At 47.6% G+C, this 17899-nt stretch overlaps 3 protein-coding genes across 5 annotated transcripts in view; 2 read left to right on the top strand and 1 right to left on the bottom strand.

Annotated features, from left to right (window-relative positions):
- Window positions 1–14522, bottom strand: part of prep (prolyl endopeptidase) — a 27984-nt gene extending 13462 nt beyond the window's left edge. The window contains exons 1-2 of the mRNA XM_086019688.1: window positions 14355–14522; window positions 13643–13826 (exon numbers count right to left, since the gene is read on the bottom strand). The gene's annotated coding sequence lies outside the window, so the exon portion shown is untranslated. The remainder of the gene's footprint in view (window positions 1–13642; window positions 13827–14354) is intronic.
- Window positions 263–11131, top strand: prdm1c (PR domain containing 1c, with ZNF domain). Of its 3 annotated transcripts, none has more exons than XM_086019514.1 (7): window positions 263–301; window positions 3950–4201; window positions 5554–5673; window positions 6600–6852; window positions 8310–9280; window positions 9360–9488; window positions 9562–11131. In XM_086019514.1, the coding sequence occupies exons 1-7, from the start codon at window positions 266–268 to the stop codon at window positions 10132–10134; spliced, it is 2334 nt and encodes a 777-aa protein (XP_085875640.1). In that variant the 5' UTR covers window positions 263–265; the 3' UTR covers window positions 10135–11131. The 3 variants fall into 3 exon arrangements, with proteins under 3 accessions (XP_085875640.1, XP_085875641.1, XP_085875639.1); XM_086019515.1 differs by lacking the exon at window positions 263–301 and adding an exon at window positions 1411–1657; XM_086019513.1 differs by lacking the exon at window positions 263–301 and adding an exon at window positions 1676–3292.
- xkr5a (XK related 5a) lies at window positions 12293–17899 on the top strand. Its single transcript, XM_086019689.1, has 7 exons — window positions 12293–12556; window positions 13620–13803; window positions 14073–14257; window positions 14357–14569; window positions 14779–14948; window positions 15149–15260; window positions 15575–17899. The coding sequence occupies exons 1-7, from the start codon at window positions 12424–12426 to the stop codon at window positions 16513–16515; spliced, it is 1938 nt and encodes a 645-aa protein (XP_085875815.1). The 5' UTR covers window positions 12293–12423; the 3' UTR covers window positions 16516–17899.

Here is a 17899-nt window from a genome sequence, read left to right as displayed (position 1 = left end):
ACAAAAAGTTGCATGCATCGATCCATACAATGATGAATAAACATGGCTATAACGTTCATCGGCAAATGTATTCACTTTAGCTAAACTAGCTCCCATTGTAGTCTATAGGCCATAGCGTTTTGGGTCACTTACAATACTGAAAAATATTTTCATGACTCTTCACGTACGTGACATAATCGTAGGGAATCATCTCATGTCATAAAGCTTTAGTAGCCAAAACATTTTTCAGTCGATGTCACATTCACAGTTCACAAAGCAATGCCATATGAATCCGGAATCTCGACGACAAAGTAGACCAAAGGTAAAAAATATATTCTTAATTTCTCCTTTGTAATTGCATTCATGTTCGTTGCTCCGTTGTCCATCAACTTATGCGATGTACTCATTCAGTGCCAGAGATGCAATCATCATCGGCCAAGGACGTCTCGATTCTGATCAGGCATGCACGCTTAAAACATTAGAAGTTAAAAACGTCTCATTCAAGTTCGAGGAAGAGCCAATCATTCCAGAAACTTTGAGTCATAAAGAAACACAAGAAACGATAAGATCAGCGACATACTCGCTGAATCACAAGTCGGTGGATGAAAACAATCAAAGAGTCGAACAGCCAACGGCCGGCATGGTAGCTAGTACGATCGTTCACAAAAGAAAGCAATTGAAATCAGAGAAAAAGAAAAAAGACCCACAAGAGCTACGGGTTCATATTTTAGTGCTTGCACTCAACCGCTATCCACATTGAAATGTGGGCAGATCTGTCAACAGATTACTTCATGAATACACTAAGAAGCATTTTTAGTCTTAGTGGGGGACTTTGATGCTATTACGATACGAACTTTGTCTGCGCTCCCTCCGCAAGCCACACAAGAGGTTTGGGAGTGTCAAATTTACACGGTCAGAAACATTTTGAACACATCTCTTCACATCGACGGGATGATACACCCCGACGAATATGTTTCGACAAAGTTAGCGCTTTGGCTAGCAACGCTTTAGCTAGCAGTCAAGTAGAAGGCACCACGTTCCGATCTCTGAATGTTAGAACGAAGAAACAAAGCTCAGATCTTGAAACTCCTAGACGATCACCCTTGGCAAGTGGAGCGCGGTCGTGTTCTGCCCTGTTTGCCACGCCCCCCCCCCCCCCACTATGCCCGCCATGCCATGTCATGCCATGCTTGCCTGCCGAGTGCTTTCGCCTACTCAAACGATGTCATCCCCTATTAGCAGTCTTCGCTTCCCAACACAAAGCGCGCATGGTTGTTTTGCACTCGGAGACGGATGGAAGTAGATGTTTGAAAGAATGAAGACGTATGCGTCTGATCCGGACATAGCTGGGTGACAGCCCCCCCCACCCACACACACCTTTCGAGAAAGCCTCACGCCTTGGGGCAAAAGATTGACACACACACACACGCACACACACGGCAAGGAGGAGCCATGGGGCGAAGGGGGAGGAGGTTGCACCGGCAAAGTGAGTGTAGTCAGTCCCAAACAGGTAGATAGAGTCTGTCTAAGACAGAGCGAGAGAGCGAGAGAGCGAGAGAGTGAATGACAGAGCGAGCGAGAGAGAGGTTTCGAGAGGGACAAGAGCCACTGGTTGCTCACACGCACGCAAGCTCGCCACACAGCCTCACTTATGTGCGGCTCTTCTCAAGGCTTCACAGTAAGTGCCTCGCATCCTTTTCCAACTAATGCCAACTTTTCCGATGCACTGATATCGTTTCGAGGTTTTCGCATCAAGCCCAAGTCGCGCTTCTGGAGACAAAGGGCGTCTTCGTGTCGTTACGCGCGAGGTCACATCTGTGTGCCTTTGACCCATGTCTAGATTTTCACAATGTGCCTTCTGCAGTGTCACCGCTGGCATCCTCGGTTTCGGAGTGAGCTGTCAGCCTTGTGACACTCATTCCGAGGCGCGCACATTTTCGCATCAAAACAGGGTGAAAGGTTAACGCCGTGTGCATTTTGTTAGTGCAATTAAAGGGGCGTCTGCGTATTGTGTTATTGTAGCGGGGACAAAGGTAAATGGGTTACTTTTTTAATCGCCTTGATTTGAGTCAAACGACGCAAATTATCTTCATGTTGACAATGTTATTGGTCGATTCAGGTTTTTCGTTTGAAACTGACTGGGTGAAATATGGTTGGACAGCCTTAGAGTAACGTCCTTTGGTGTGCACTCCAACTTCGTTGAACAAATGTAGTCTACGAAAGGTGACACGTACAGTAAAGCCCAAAATTAGTCATTACCTGGGAAATATTTGAGTTACAATGATTATTTTGTTGTCATTGAACGAGATAACCTTGGCTGGAAATGACACAAGAAAGTGACTAATTTTTAAAAAAATATTTTGGGGGAAAAAAAAGTCCTAAATTTACACATTTGAAATCACAGTCATCAATTACATAAAATACCGTTGCCAGTCTATCATTCATTAAATTGCTTTAAAACATTGAATGGTAAAATCATTTAGAATGGTGCCAAGAATGTTTGGTCAAAATTACTGGAATATGATTCATTCTTATACTCTGCGACACAGACTCTCCACGTTTCGCTTTTTAGCCCCAGGTACATACAGAATAAAATGATAAATCTAGTTAAGTTGTATACAATGCATTGCTACAGCACGGTGTGTGATGTTAATAAAAAAAGTTCTCTAATTTGGGTCTTGAGCCTTGTAAAAGTGAAGGCAACCATGCTTACAAATGACTTTAACACCCCCCCCCCCCTCCCTTCCTCCAATTAAAAATTCAGACTAACCAGTCCAGGATTTGTTTAAACAAAAGTGTGCTTGGTCACATTTAACTGTCTGCTATCTTATCACCAACTGAGTGGCAACCTGAGGAGCCGGAGGAGGAAGCTGTTCTGGGAGTGCATATCCCAGCATTGTTGTTGTTGTTTTTTTTTTTTTTTTTTTTTTTAATCAAAGCTTCTTCTGTCTTCACTGTTTCATCCCATCAGTTGAGGCTTTGCTGGGTGAGGGGGGATGGGGTCGTGAGTGAGATATCTGTCTACAATCTTCATGTGAACTGGAGGGAGAGACAGTACACAAGCGAGGAAGACAGCGCAGAGTCTCATTTGGCGGAGAGGAAGTCTGCTTGAGTCAGTGAGAACGCTGGCTGGCTTCCTTGTGAAAGTGGAGTCGCTGCAGGGGGAATGACGCGCACAGGAACCTCCCTCACAGCTCCGGGGTTTGTGACTGGGATTTTCACAGGATGTATGGGACAGTGGGGGCAGAGGGGCAGCGAGCATGAGGGCTCCGCTTTGAAGTTTGTTTGTCCGGTAGTAGCCGAGGCTGGGAAAGTAAGTAGCTGCTGCCTCCTCGCTGTAATTTTAGCTGCAGAGCCTCTTGTAAAAATGCCTCCTGTTGTCTCACTGTGTACAGCGACAGTTATGTCGAAATTTGACCGTAAAAAAAAAAAATAACAGCTTGATATTACGCTTGCTTGTGGTAAGAACAATGGTATTTTTATTAGTCTAGCGACCCTGGCGCATCGATTTTAGTGGTCTATATGACAGTGGTGGGCCTCTTGTGCTATGTTTATTTAACAATCTGATGTTGTTAGCTACCTTGATATTATTTTTTTAAAAAAAAATCATAATTATGCCTGATTGTTGACTGTGCAAGTGTATGATTTACTTGAACTCGGTGGACAAGGTAAATCACATGACGATGTCATATAATTTTTAACCAAAATGCCCTTTAATAGTATAATGGACATTTGTGTGGTTCACAAAAATCGTATTTGTTTTGTTTTGTTGAAAGCGATAAAAATATCACACACTGGCCTAACCTTCGGGATATTATAACGGCGTTTTTGTCTCTTCCTCTCATGACCGGCATTTTTTTGTGAATCGTACATCAACAATTTATCGCAAGCTCGGTGTCACAATTGTAGTTCACTCCCACAAAGGCACTCTTGGGAAATAACCTTGTTCAAATCTGCCCCCCCCCCCCAGGCCTCGTCTTCTGAGTGCAGCACAGTCATGTTAACCTCTGACGGGTCACCGCACAGCACAGAGGTCATGGCGGTCGCAATGTCTGCGGACTCAGACATGACGTCGTGGAGCGAGGCCGACTTTGAGGAGAAGTGCACGTACATCGTAAAGGACCAACCTCTGGAAGAAAAGTCCCGAAGCGGCAGCAAAACACGCGCCGAGAGGTCCTTGCCCAGGAACTTGGCTCTGAAACGCCGCCTGGACTCGGCGCAGGTAAGGCGAACGCTCATCGTGTAGTCATATCCCGACATGTTTTACGCTACCCTTGCGTCACTCCTGCTTCCACTCATCCGTCGGGAAACACTCGACACGTTGTTGTCTGATTTCTGCCTTTGCTATGTCGAGGCAAAGCCTGAGACGATTGCCGAGCGCCTCGGCACATAGCCTGAGGTCTGTGCGATTAGTAGCTACCTCGGATTCTCAGCCCCCTTTGTTCGAGCGCTCAATTACACCGTAAAGCAAAGTAGAGGCACCGAGAAGCCACCTTGTAGGTCAGCCACATTAGTTTTATTTGCAAGCATCTTGTAAGGAGGTTTATGTTTAACCGCCATTGCAAGAGATCGTAGATAGGAAGGCAGACAGTGAAAGATTAACCCCGTGGATGATGCACGGAGAGGGGGCGTGCTTTTTGCGAGACAAGATCAGAGGAAGCAGTCGAGATGCACAAATACGTTGTTGACCCTGGAGTCAAGTCTGTCTGGGGTCTGGCTGACAGCAAAGGGTGGGATCTGTTACAGCGACCCGTGACACAAGAGAAGCGCCATGGAGCTGTTTTACACGGGCTTGAGCCCCTGGCTCAAGGTGCCGTTGATTATAGTCGAAGGGGGGGGGGGGGATGCCCGTGATACTTTATCCTCTCTTCCCCGCCCTGGAGGCTCGAGAGCGGTGCCTTTCACACCTGGATGTGACAGAACATGAGTAGCGGTGAAATTTTAATGCCGGCAAAGACAACGTGGGCGATTGGCTTCTGAAATATTCAGCACGAGTAAGGGGAGGAGCGCAATCTGTCACTCTGGCGGCTTTATTTCAAGAATATGTTCTATGCAAGCCCACTAGTTGAAACAGGGCATTCTGATTAATGTTGCGTTTGTGGACTAAGTGTTAATCCACTCGTTTTTAGCCATCTCTGGGGCGGCCATTTTGTCTTCTGTCGACTGGAAATGACATCACAACCGCTCACAAGGACCAATCACGGCTCAGATTCGGAAAACAGGTCAGCCGTGATTGGTTGTAGTGAGCAGTTGTGATGTCATTTTCAGTTGTCAGAAGACAAAATGGCCGCCCCCGGAGATGGCTAAAAACGAGTGCATTTTGCTGCTTAATTTATATTCCACAAACGCAAAATTAATCAGAATGCCGTGTTTCAACTAGCGGGCCTGCTGGGAACATATTCTTGGAAAAAAAAAGTGTTTGGGTTGACTTCCGCATTAAAAGTGCTTCTACGGGGAATAAATGATGCCACAAATGTACTTTTTTGGTTGTTCATCCCTCTAATTAGGCTCTTTAAATCATCTGGACACTTGGCTAGGCCTTCAATTTGTAAACTAGACTTCTGTTTTGGACAGGTGCTTGGCGTGACCAGCAAGGAGTTGATACCAAAGGGGACACGCTTTGGGCCTCTAGTAGGGGAAAGATACACCAATGAAACGCTGCTGAAAGATGCCAATCGGAAGTATTTTTGGAGGGTAAGCCAGCGAGCGCATGCTTTGTTTTGAAAACCATTCGCATCCTCTCACTCCGTGCGAGACGTCGATGCGGCCGTGCTAGCCCTTGTGGTTTTTGCCTCCTGTGAAGTTTGACATGACTGTACACTCAGTACGCGGCTGTATAAGGGCGCGAGCGCACAGCTGTTCGGTTTCGGTGACGCAGCGCTTCTGCCCTCTCTGCGCTCGTCTCTGCCAGTAAATACGGCGCGCAAAACGTCCGCACTTTTCCAGCGTAGCGAGGTCTTGCACACTGACGCAGCAAAAGGAAGTGGCTTTTGAGCCTGAGAACCGTCGCCTTCCATTCAAGCAGCATTTGGACAACTTTCATGACACTCTCTCACGTTCCAACACATTTGCAGAAGCTGCAAATGAAACCAGAAGAGTCTGTTCAAGCGCTTCGTCAACCTGAAACGAATGCGCTTACAAACCTTCAATATGCTGATCGGGGATCTTCTCAAATACAACATAAAGAGGATATCATGACGTTTCATGTCTTACGTACTACATATAACATATAGTAAAAGTGGGTACATTTAGTCGGAAGAAGTATTTAAAGTGAATTGCGGCAAAATACTTAATAAAGTTGATAAGGTTTAAAGACTTGAAGTAGGTTTTTGCGAGGGATGAAAAGTGAAAATGACTGTGAATTTCCGAGAGCCAATAAAATTGATGAATCATCCGTGATGAAGCGAATGAGAGCGCAAACGGCATTGTACTCATTCAATAAACTTCCTCTGTTACTTGTTGCCATTAAGACGCGCGGCGCCCATGTCAGAGAGATTCGCTGGCATTTACCATAAAAGCATCAGGCGGCCTGTGACTTCATCGTTTGGGGTTGAAAGCGCGTCATAAAGCTGATTAGTCATCGGCGGCTGACTGCGTGTGCGACTGCGTCCCCGCTGCAGGTCTTCTCCCATGGGACCTTAGACCACATCCTGGACGGTTTGAATGAAGACAAGAGCAACTGGATGCGATACGTAAACCCGGCCTGCGGCATCGACCAGCAGAACTTGATCGCGTGCCAGAGTGGCCCGGACATCTACTTCTACACCATTAAGCCGCTTCTTCCGGGCCAGGAGCTGCTGGTGTGGTACTGCTCTGAATTAGCCCGGCGTTGTAACTACCCACCCCTGGGGCAGCTTGCTATGGACTGCGCTGGTAAGTGGCTGTTTTGGAATTTTCGTTTTAGGATTGAGGAAGCAAATGAATGGGTTTTCCTGGGAAGCCTTTTTTTCCACGTATAAGGACAAAATCGTTTTCAGACTAACGTCAACAAAAATCCGTCCGAATATAAGCAAAAAAAATTAATGAAAAAAAACGAAAAAACATCAGTAGCTATGCAGTGGGCTGTTCTACTGCGCTTGGTTTGTGACTTGACGGTTGCGCCGTTTCTCGATACTCGCAATCAAACAAGGGGCCGACTGACACGCCCTTTGCGCGGGATGCTTGAGAGGTGGCTCGGTCACGCCCACGGCCCTTTTGTTAGGTGAGGACACAAAAGAGAGTAGACCCCCTGAATGGAGGGCCCGGTCCCAGGTGTAGCCGTAGCACTTGCCGGTAAGACGAGACCGATTTTTGTGTCTCGTGTCAGTTTCTCCTCGAACGTCTCGCGGCTACACGAAGCATGCGCCTCGGCATTGACAAACGCAAAGAGTGCATACGCTGCGAGAGTGAAACGCCAAAATGTTCAATGACAAACACGCTGGAGGGTCGCCTGAGCTGCTGACAGAACTCTGGCACGGCTCGTCTTATTTATTTGGCTGTGAAGGAGGAAGAGAAGTAGGAAGCGCTCCAGTGACTACTTGAACTTCCTGACAGGGCGACCCGCTGACAGACTGATGTCTCACTGAGTGTCGGCTGTTTGTTTGCCCAGGGTTGGAGGCGGGGAGGGGGACGCACAAGGGGAAATAGTAGATAAGGGTTGCACTATGTGTTTTGTGTGACCTAAATATGTTATGGAAGAAGGGGGGAAATGGGCAGGTATTACGTGGAGCGGTTAGCATAACAGGACTAGTTGTGATCTCGTGGAAATTAGTATTTGGCTTCAGATTCCTCATTGTTTGTTTCCAATTTTCAGGCATCTTTGATTCTGAGTGAATTTTTGTAACATTTAATGAAATTATTGACTGGAAACACATTGATTTGGGATTTACCTGAAAAACCTTCACATTTTACACGGAAATTTACTCGAATAAAGGTATGACTTTTTTGCGATTGCACTCGTGAATCTTTTTCTCGTAATTTTACTTTTTGTGTGTGCTCAAACTCAGTTAGTGTGAACCTTTTCTAGGAATGTTCAATCCCATAACTTTAAACATTTTCTCCGATTTTTTTCTTTTCAGTGTGGCCCTAGAACTAAGTTAGGTAGTTATATTTTTTCAGTCGGACAATTACGAGAATAGAGTTGCAATATGAGAAAAACAAATGTAATTGTACAATAACAAATTAACACAATCGTAATATTGCAACCTTTCCTGAAAACATGACAAAATATAGAGAGACATATGAACTGATATACAGTTGAATGTAATTTAGTGCTTACGCTTTTTATCCGTTTCTCGAAAAAAAGTTGTGTTTTCCGGATGTTTTGCTAACGTTGTTTCTTTCTCCAACAGAGCATCGCCGATCACAGAAGAAGACGACGGAGAAACGCGGACACAGCGTGACCGAGATCCTCCGAGAAGAGCCCCCCAAACCCCTTGCCGGCCTTCACCGACAAATGGACGCTTCTTTATCTCAGGGTAACCTCTCAGTCTTCCCCATCGTCTACCCAATTCAGTCCCATTCCGAACCTGTCCGCAGATATGCCGCTCTGCCCCCTCTGCCGTCTTGTAGTCCCCCGGCTGCCAAGAAGCCCGCTTTATGTAGCCACATTCCTTCTAGCGTCCACTTCAGCTTCCAGCACAGCCCGAGCCACATCCTGACCAAACCTTACCCAGAACCCTCAGTACCGGACCGAGTTTATCCAGCCTTGAGGCACGCTCCCTATCTCCTACCCCACTACCCGCCTTGCCCCGACAGCATTCTACCTCACCCCTACTTGCCCTACGCCGATCGACTAAAACCTTACCTGACACTCTCCGCCCATTTACTGCCTTTCGACGGCTATGCAAACCTCCTGCGTCCGGAACACAAGAACTCAACACTTGCACTATCAAACGCCAAAGATGACCTCACTCCTTCTCCAACTGACGAGACCAAAGACGTAAAAAAGAACCTCATACCCCAAAGAACAAACTACCTCAAGAGTACTCCCGAGCATCCTGCCGATGCAGGCGTCCCGTCAGCATCCACATCCAGAGCCACATCCGTGGTCAGCGCCCCATGCAGAGCGCAGCCCTCGCTCGCGCCCGGAGGACGCTCTCCGCCACTCGGTACGGCGGCCTCGCTGGACCGCCACCCCTCGAAGCCGACTACGGCGATGCAAAGCAACACCGCCGGTGCGGCGGACCTCGGGAAGGCCAAACGGGAAGAACACGTGATCGGCTACAAAACCTTGTCGTACCCGCTCACCAGACAGAACGGAAAGATCCGGTACGAGTGCAACATCTGCGGGAAAGTCTTTGGCCAGTTGTCAAACCTCAAGGTATGAATACTTTGCGTGACAAATTGGAAAGCGCTCGAATCATGTGGAGGATGTTTAGATGAACGAATTCTGCCCTCAGGTGCACCTGCGCGTGCACAGCGGCGAGCGTCCCTTCAGATGCCAAACCTGCAACAAGAACTTCACTCAGCTGGCACACCTGCAGAAACACTACCTGGTTCACACCGGAGAGAAGCCCCACGAGTGCAAGGTAGGTTTTTCCCCAATCGGCCCTCACTATGCGATCCAATCCGGCCTGGAAATGACCTTCTCGCTTGACGCAGGTATGCCACAAGCGATTCAGCAGCACCAGTAATTTGAAGACGCACCAGAGGTTGCATTCGGGCGAAAGGCCTTACCAGTGCAAACTGTGCCCGGCCCGGTTCACGCAGTTCATCCACCTGAAGCTCCACAAACGCCTCCACAGCGGGGAACGGCCGCACCGCTGCCCGCGCTGCCCCTGCGCCTACTTCCACCAGTGCAGCCTTCAGGTGCACCTCCAGGGCTTCTGCCCTCTCTCGCCCTCGCCTCCGCGCCAGCACTCCCCCGAGGAGCTCCACAGAGTCAACTCGGAGATCGAGAGGTTCGACGTGAGCGAGGCGGCCGAGCAGCTCGAGGCCGTGGCGGCCGAGGCCAAGGTGGACAAGAGGCACGTGCGTGCCCTCATACAAAGGTTGGGCACCCGCGCCTCCAAACAACAGGACGGCGCCGCGGCGGCCTTTGAGCGCTGTGACTCGGCCACGGAGGCTTCGCCACGCCACCTCGGACCACCTCTACCTCTGCATCCAAGCCGCATCAAGCGAGAGACGGGCTGCATGCCAGAGTCTGAAGACGGCCTTGCTAATCCAGCCGTGTAATCCTGACAGGTCAACTCAGCAGCTCTCTGGCGCTGCCCTATTTGAGGTAAAGCCTCATCTATAAACGACTTTTGCATGTGAAGAACCAAGACTCCACCAGCGCGGCCTGACACTTTGTTGGTTTCATGTATAAAAAGTTGCTAATTTATTAAGTCCGTTCGTATTGATTCATACAAACTGGGTTTGGTGACGTTAGACATCTGCATTGTCATGTCAGCCAAACGCGTCATTGTGCATAGAATATTTTCTATTCCTACTAGTAAGAGTGAGACTGGATGAGTGTTTATATGTCTTATTGCAGATATAAATAAAGCAGAGGTATGACTGTGTGAGGAGGAAGCCTCCATTGTTTGTGACGCGGTGCCCTTTTGTGAGCGAGCTGTGCTGACGTGAGGACGTAGATAAACTTCCTGTTATGGGCTCAGGGATGGATTTACAACACAATGTGTCAACCTGTTACCTCGCTAACTAGCTTTCAACATGATTGTGAAGCGAGTTTCAGGCATAGAATGTATCACCTCACCGGGCATACATACACGTGTGCATATTCTCTTTTCAGATCAATGTTGGAATGCTGATTACAGCACATGAAGCAGCACTTTTATTTCAAACTCCATCGCTTCAGTTTTACCACGTCCGTTCTTACGGCAGCGTGTAACGTTTATCGCGGCACGTGGTGGTATTGGCACCACCTGTGTGGTAATTTTTCTTAATTGTTCACGTGAACAATTTGCCTGCCTATGACGATGTGGCATTTATCACACTGTCAAAAACACAACTTCTGTCACCCCCCCAGTAATTTAACCGATTTTCTGAGTTGTTTTTAATTGTATCTTTGACTTGGGGGACAATGCAAAGGACAATTAGTTCTGTAAGCTCTTCTTACTTTGTTGTGAAATGCGGCAAAGCCAATTTTCACAACACAAAACTTCAAATATTCTGTTGAATTGCGGTAAAATGTTGAAATGGGTAAAGTATTAAAACAAGGAAAACGTTGTATTTGTTTCAGCATTACTATTGCAAAAGGTATGCTTTCCAAATCTGGTATTTACTACTTGCCTGCCCTATTATAAGATGTGGAGCAGTTCTTTCCGTACAGACTGGCACATATACTTGCATCAACCACATATGCCAGTGGCTTACTGTAAGCCTTCCATTCTACATTGCTGATACAGACAGTAGGAAAAAAAAATCATTAGAGATGCCGTAACAGCAAATTAAACAAACAAAAAACATGTGTGTACTTCCCAGGGGTCAAAAATGAATATAAAGCAGTGCAAACTACTGCTACTATCTATTCACCTATTGTATTTTCCATAGCACTCACAGGGTCGATTGTTTAACTCGGTTGTAATTGCCTTATACTCTGCAACAGTTGCCAGGCAACCGCGGGACACATAGACAAACAACCATTCACACTTGCCATTCACAAATACGGGCAATTTAGAATCTTAACTTGAGCACTTGTAGGACCGATAACTGATATGAGGTATAATGGTAAAGAGACAAAAGGGTAGGATTCAAATATTACTTTTGGTTTCTCCTTTTGGGGTCGGCAGTACATGGTGCTCTGGCATGTGTTCAAACATGTTGCGATTATGTTTTTGGGAAGAGCGTTTGAAACACACAGAAACCAGATCTTCGCAACTGCGAGGAAGACATAATCAGCGCACAGTGCAACAATAACCATATGGTTCAATTAGTGAAACTGAAAATGACCAGAATTTGTAAATGCAAATTGTAGCTCTAATACTGCGTCTCATTACATTGTGCAGGTGTACCCAATGTTGTGACCAGCGAGTGTATTACTTTAGAGAAGGGTGGAAGGTGGAGGGTTTCAAATGGTATATTTACCATCATGTTACCTGGTCAGTGAATTTGATTGTGATCCTCCATCATAACATTGGATAGCCTGCTTGGACAATAGGCCACCTGACACCCTTTCAAGTTGTAATTTGAGGCTAGCTCACCGTTGAGGCACAAGGAATAAAAGTCACACAGGCTGTTTTAAAAAGTAACTGCACAAAACCAGGAAAACACTAAATTGCACATGCATAGGATGAGGTTCAAAAATATGATGAAAAATATAGAGGGTAAGAAGGAGGAGAGGAGGTCAAGCGCCCACAGTGGCGGCGAGGCTGAGCGTGGCCCTTTAAAAGTGCGCAGTGACGTCATCTATTTTTGACAGCAGCCGAGCAGCGGGAGAAGAAAGGAAGGCACGCACCGAGCGGGGCGAAGGATGCGCACGATAATGTCGCCGCTTTGGAGCCTCCGCCGCCGCCCGGCACCATGATCAGCACGTCCGAGGCTGTGGGCCGCAGGAGGCCGTCGGCGGCCCGGCGGAGCGAGCGCTGGATCGCCTGGTGCCAGGCGGCGCTGCTCGGCGTGTCGGCGCTGGTCATCGCGGCCGAGAGGAGCGCTCGTAAGTGCGCGGCGTCGATAGCGAGACGCGGACACGCTCGGGCTGCAATAGCCCAACCACTCCGACTACTGGTGTTATCTTCGACTCCGATGGATGTTACATTTTGATGACGTATTTCTATGACGTTTAGCGGCAATGATTAAAGGCACGGTGCTGCAAGGGTGGCGCTGATTCGACCACTATTGGGACGATGATGCGAACGGGATGCGGGTTTCTATTCTAGGACTGGACGAGCTGACCTTTAGGCGTGCTCGTAGCTCCAAGTTAGAATGTCAAACATAAAGTAGTACCTAGGCATCAATACAGTGGTTGATTTTGAACTAAGAAAAAAAAAAATCAACAATCTACAGCTTTATAAAATTGCATTCAATACGATGGTTTGCGTTTGAAGTATAGCATTTCTGACACCATTCCTGGAACTTTTCTGACACACCTACAATGAGCCCTGCGATTGGCTGCGACAAGCCAAAAGTGCACCCAGCATTTTGCCCCAAGGCAACTGGGACAGAAACCAGCCCAACATTCACCCGACTGAGTAGAAGTACGACATGGCAGCTGGTGGGCCAAGAGATCAAAGAATTAAGATGATATTAGCAAACTGGTTCGTGTTATACTGTATGGCATTTTGGACACATACACTTTAGAGTTATGCCATAGTTTGTGGAACATAATGTTTAGCAAAGATGACACTACATGAGCGCTATACAGCATCATAGCAAGCATCTATTTAGGGTTGCGAACATGTGACACTGACAAAAACAATCATTCTGCACAGAGAACAGATCTGATGGATGACTGTCTGACTAAGCAAATCAAAATCAATGGGCCAAGGACAGTGCATGAAAGTGGAGCGTGAATGTGAAGAGTGACTTCTCTCAATGGCATCAAGCTTTAACACCAGCACCTGCGCAGGACTCAGTGCTTTTCATGTAGTGGACTAATTTGCAACTGGAGTAAGGTCTTGAAAAGGACTAACTATTGTACGTCTGATTAGTTGTATGTTTAATATTAATATACCTCTCACAAATGCAGTTATTATTATTTTTTGGTGTGTATTCTCCAGTGATCTACTGTATAGGGTTTTACCTTTGGAATGACGAGACACGATGGGCCGGTTTCACGCTCGGGCTCTTCCTTCCGGGCACTGCGGTCCAGCTGCTGAGCGTCAAGTGGTACTACGACGATGGCGACGATAGGCGATGGTACCTATCGACCATACACATTCTGCACTTGGGTATCTTCAAACGGTAAGACCCGTCCGTCATCACCCCTGAAACAAAATGCCACACGTGTTAAGGGCATCCAGTGGAACCTCCCAAAAATTATTTGAGGGGAAAATATATGTTTTAAGTCACACAAAACAAGAGGTCAACAAATTGGGTTATTTTTGACCCAAGTGGCCACTCTAGTCATAGCTCAGGCTACGCCCATGGTCATCTTGGGAAACGGTCAGACTTGCCATTGGTCTGGACGGTATATAGATCTAAAGTGCGTGTCCGTCCCCCTCTGCTGGTAGGCTATGGGACTGCATGAGATACGTGTCACGCATGCACGGCTCAGTGGCAGAGCTGGGCGCTGTCGTCATGCTGCAGGCGGACGTCGCTGCCCTTTGGCTCTTGGAGGCGCTGGTGGTCACCCTGCCCCAGAGCCTCCTGCAAGCCTACATCGTGGTGTCCACCGACGTGGGCATCATGTCGCCGGGTGAGCGTGTCCTCCAAGCTCCGATCGCCTCCGTATGTTAAATCGCCTCGCGCGGCGGCGGCGGCAGGCAATGACGGCTGACTTGTGTTTTGCTTACAGTGGCCTACTGCTGCGGGCTTTGCGTGCTGTCCGTTTCCTGGGCCCTGGTGCTGTACAGCCGCGCCTGCTGTCTCATCCGGCCGGGCCACCTCGCCATGCCTCCGGCGGCCCTGCTCTGCCAGCTGGTGTGGAGGGCGGGCATGCTGGGTGCCAGGGTGACCTGCCTCATGTTCTTCGCCAGGGTGTTCAACTGGTGGGTCTGCGGAGTGGCAGGTACATGCACATTAGTTGCTTGGATGAACAACTCGGGCGCACACTCACGTGATCTTTTCAAAGGCAAACTATTTGATATACAGCTCTTGCGCTGATCGTTGCGCTGTGCTGATGTGGGAGTTGTGGGGTAGCTTTTACACCATTCATCCGCGCCAGCTTGACAAGAGCAGGCCACACACATCCTCGTCTATTTTTCCGTTGACCTGCAGGTTTTCACTGGCTGACTGCCTCCTTCTGGCTGGTATCTCAGCAACCAGACATCTGCGCCGGGCCCTGGTGCTGGCGTGCCTTCAACGGCCTCCTGGGGCTAGTCCACGTCTTCCTCTTCCTCAACGTCAAAGACGGACCGTCGCGCTTCCGCATGGCCAGCTTTTATACAGTAAGAAGCCAGCGGCCAAGCTACGTTTGATTACGCTACTTCTTCGTAGTCAGACCGGCGCACTGGTAGCGTTAGCTGCTGCTTTTCGTGGAGAGGGCGCGTAGGTCCCAACTTCTGTAGCCTGCAAACTAGTGAGAGTCAACAGCGCAGTTGTACTTTGGCAACGTGATGATGATGTGATCTTTTTCTTCCTCTTTCAGTTCATGCTTATCGAGAACACCACATTGTTGCTGGCTGCCTCGGACTTACTTAGCGAAGCATCGTGGGACAACATGACCCTCCCGATCACTGTCCTATGTAGCTTTATTCTTGGTGAGTCATTGCTGATTGTGTTGGATAACCGCAACTAAATTACTAGTTGATTTAAAAACTCATGCACTGTATATGCCAATACTGTGTGAAGAATGTTTGTCAGCACCCCAGCCCGACTCGGTTCAGTAAAATTTGAGAAACACGAAATCCACGTTTCCGCCAAGCAGTAGAGTTCATTTCAGTTCACGCCTAGAATCAAACCAAACTGAACCAAAGAGCTTGGTGGAAAAGGGCATAAAGTTGCCAAATGTAATTGCCAATAAAAAATGTGAAATATTTCTAAGAAAAATGATTTCCTGCCTCTTTGGTTACAGGCGCTACCTCCATGGTTGTTTACTATCGGTTCTTGCATCCAAAGTCAACAGAGATTGCACAGGGTCTCCACCACAACCACATGGGTAGCACGTGCATTGAACGAGGGGAGTCCTCCTTCTCTCTCGGGGACAAAAGTCTTCCGGTCGGCGGCGAACAAAACCACGGAAGCTTCTCCCTCTCCGGAGTGGCTGGTTCACTGCTGGAGCATCCGAGCACGTGCGGAGGGAGGCCAAACAGCTCCTGTCCTTGCTACCACCATCACTGGCTCCTTATCCGACTGGCCCTCAAAACAGGCGACCTGGGGAAGATCAACCGAGCGTACGGGGCAGGTGGAGCGGCAGCCATCTTGGACTTGGAGGAGTACAACCAGGAATTTAAGAGCAACGAAGGCATCACCAGCTCGGCAGGGGGCAACTGCGAGGGCGTCTCGACGTCCGAGTCTCAGGGGCAAGGCTTGGCACCCCTGTCGGACTGTAAAGACGAGTTCCAGACTGTGAGCGAACCCACTTCCTTCGAACAAGCAGAGGACGACAGCCTGGAGATGGAGAGTCCGCTGGAGTCGCCCGCATCGGATTTCAAGCGCAGCTCGCCAGAGGGCAAGTCTGTATTTGGAGACAGTCCAGAGCCCTACTTCTGCCCCACGGAGTCAAGTTCAACCTTGTACTTCAGCGCCGATCCCCAATCTCCCAGCAGTGCCAGTAACCCCCGTTTGGACCGGGACACTGGGGGTTCGGAACAGGGGGCGCGTCTCAATTCCATTCCAAGCGATCCGGCTCTTCACAGGGACATCCGAGGTTTAATCAACCGGGTTGGGCCGCGCTACACATCCACCCCGAAACTGGACTCGGGAGTGCTGGACTCTCCGTCCAGTGTCCCTCACCTCACCGGTCCCAGAAGGCAGCTCATAATGTCCCGAAGAGACGAAGATGAACATTTCTGACTGATTCAGGGATATCGAAAGCAAGCAAGGGAAATCCATCGTTACATTTTTAGCTTCTCTGTTTGAAAGTGAAAGGACATATGTCAAATTGAGCAACGCGAGGCAAGCATACGATACTGTATAAAGAGGTACTCTATTATATCGACAAGGAATAGCAATATATTGCACAAGTGCTAAATTTACACATGGAGCCATTTGATGCTCTTTTAACGCTATCAGTAATAATAAGCTAATTGGCTGTTTAGTGATGCACATTCAACAAACCTCTAAGATGCAATCATTTAGAAAGTACCGTATTCCCTCAAATAGTGAGCTCCCTTTCATTCGACGCCCTGCCCCAATGAATCCCTGGGTGCATCATCCACTTGAACCACAGTTGTCAAACTGCGGTCCTCGAGGGCTGCTATCCTGCATATTTTAGATGTTTCCTTCCTCCGATACATGATTGGCTCATCAGTAAGCTCTGCAGAGCCTGATAACCATCCTGATCATTTGAATCAGGTGTGTTGGAAGAGGGAAACATCTAACACTTGTAGGATAGCGGCCCTCGAGGACCCCCTTCACACGGCATTGCAGAGCAGACATGACATCTGCAAAACTGGAATTTAGGTTCGGTTTAAAGAATTATGAAGTGTGTGTGTGGGGGCAAAGAACAATCTGTTTGTGGAAAAATATTATAAATGCACTCCTCGGATATGAATGACCCATAAACGACCCCTGGCACTATATGAGGAAGTACCATAACTGCTGACTGTTATATGATTTCCTATTTCACATACTTTAGAAATATCAATGAGATATACCAATTAACATTAATATGCAGCTGCTTTCTGGTCTTAGATGACGTGTAGCCTTTACGTTACAAAGTCAAACTTTGTAACGTGAGTGATAAATCAAATTATTACATTATAGAATGTATGATAATGGCCTACACCTTGAAATAATTACAATCTCAGCACAAGACCCCACTGCATTGGCTTTCTTAAAGCACAACCTGCACCATATCTCTTGTTTTAAAAAAAACACCTCAATATATGTATTTTTGTGCATATACTGTAAACATATCAATTTGCTGTGCTTTGAGCTGGATTGATGTGTCGGCCTGGACATGAGGCACTGACATTAGAAACTTGCTGTGACTTCCTTTAGTGTGTTCTCAATTGCTATTTCTAAGGAAAAATGTGTTTTCTTTTCTTTTCTTTTTTTTACTTTGTTGTGAAAAGGAGGCAATACACAATCAAACAAACATTTACATTTGCTTTGCATTCAAGCCCTGTATCATATTTGAACTGTGAATTGAAAATCCGCCTGTGGCTTTAAATGAGCAATAAAATGCAGACATATTGGGGTGAGTGAAATAAAGGCGTTCTGCTGTAAACTGTGA

The sequence above is a fragment of the Filicampus tigris genome, chromosome 20 (genome assembly GCF_054856515.1).
Source record: "Filicampus tigris isolate MCC_2025a chromosome 20, RoL_Ftig_1.0, whole genome shotgun sequence".
In the NCBI taxonomy this organism is placed as follows: Eukaryota; Metazoa; Chordata; class Actinopteri; order Syngnathiformes; family Syngnathidae; genus Filicampus; species Filicampus tigris.
Note: the sequence above shows the minus strand (reverse complement) of the source record. Positions and strands in the feature narration are given on the sequence as shown.